Consider the following 1,099-nt stretch of genomic DNA (forward strand, 5'->3'; position numbering starts at 1 on the left):
TCTTATGAATGTATATATACATCTCTCTTTTCCTTGTCTCTTAATTTTCTTCTTTATTGTTTGTCTTTTCTTTCTTGTTCCTCCTTCTTTTGTTTTAGAGAAACAATGAGAGAATTAACAACCAGTGACACTGATCCTGATGCTACCATGGATACTGCTGTTGAGGAGAAGGACAGTTACTTTAGCAACTATGGACATCATGGCATACATGAAGAGATGCTCAAAGTAATTTTAAATGTCTACATGTACATTTTATACATACATATGGCTAAGAACTTTGACAGCATGCTGTGCCTATTTGCATATACATGTATATATAATGTGCACCTAAAATTCATCTCATTCTCTCTCTTTGCTTTGTAGGATGAAGTTAGAATGGATTCTTATGAATTATTCATTACTAAAAACACTGAGATTTTCAAAGATAAAGTATAATTACATGTACACGTATTTTATCAGCCTTTCTTGTCTCTTTTTATCACCTTCCCCCTCCCTCTCTCTCTCTCTCTCTCTCTCATTTCTATACAGGTTGTTCTTGATATTGGTTGTGGTACTGGTATTCTCTCCCTCTTTGCAGTTAAAGCTGGTGCTAGTCACGTATTCGCCATAGACCAATCACCAATCATACACAAAGCAGCAGAGATAGCGAGAGAGAATGGAGTTGATGATAAAATCACATTTATAAGAGGAGAAGTGGAGAGTGTTAGGCTACCAGTTGATAGTGTTGATGTGTTGATATCAGAATGGATGGGGTACTTCCTTTTATTTGAGTCTATGCTTGATACTGTCCTATATGCTAGGGACAAGTGGTTGATTGATAAGAAAAATGGTGAGATGTATTAATGTACAGTTGCTAAATCCAGGGTTTCCCCACAAAGCATGCTAAGTGAGCTAAACAGCATGAGCTTCATGAGCTGACAAGCACTACAATACAGTACATGGCATTTGGAGCAACTTAAAAAATTCATAACAAATCCAAACTTGATTGGAATCAGTTCAAACTTGCTACACAACATAAGAGCATGTATATGTATCAGAAAAAATTATAAAAATGAAGAATTCTCTCCTAGTCATTTTTGACAAAATTTGGCCAAGAACC

The 1,099-nt window shown here is 35.7% G+C and overlaps 1 protein-coding gene across 1 annotated transcript; it reads left to right on the forward strand.

Moving 5' to 3' along the window:
- Nucleotides 1-72: 72 nt before the first annotated feature.
- Nucleotides 73-843, forward strand: LOC100634253 (protein arginine N-methyltransferase 1-like). The gene is made up of 3 exons (XM_003392072.2): nucleotides 73-225; nucleotides 364-429; nucleotides 529-843. The coding sequence occupies exons 1-3, from the start codon at nucleotides 106-108 to the stop codon at nucleotides 841-843; spliced, it is 501 nt and encodes a 166-aa protein (XP_003392120.1). The 5' UTR covers nucleotides 73-105.
- Nucleotides 844-1,099: the final 256 nt, after the last annotated feature.

This window comes from Amphimedon queenslandica, unplaced genomic scaffold (assembly GCF_000090795.2).
Source record: "Amphimedon queenslandica unplaced genomic scaffold, v1.1 AMPQUscaffold_1338_Cont26650, whole genome shotgun sequence".
NCBI classification, from domain to species: domain Eukaryota; kingdom Metazoa; phylum Porifera; class Demospongiae; order Haplosclerida; family Niphatidae; genus Amphimedon; species Amphimedon queenslandica.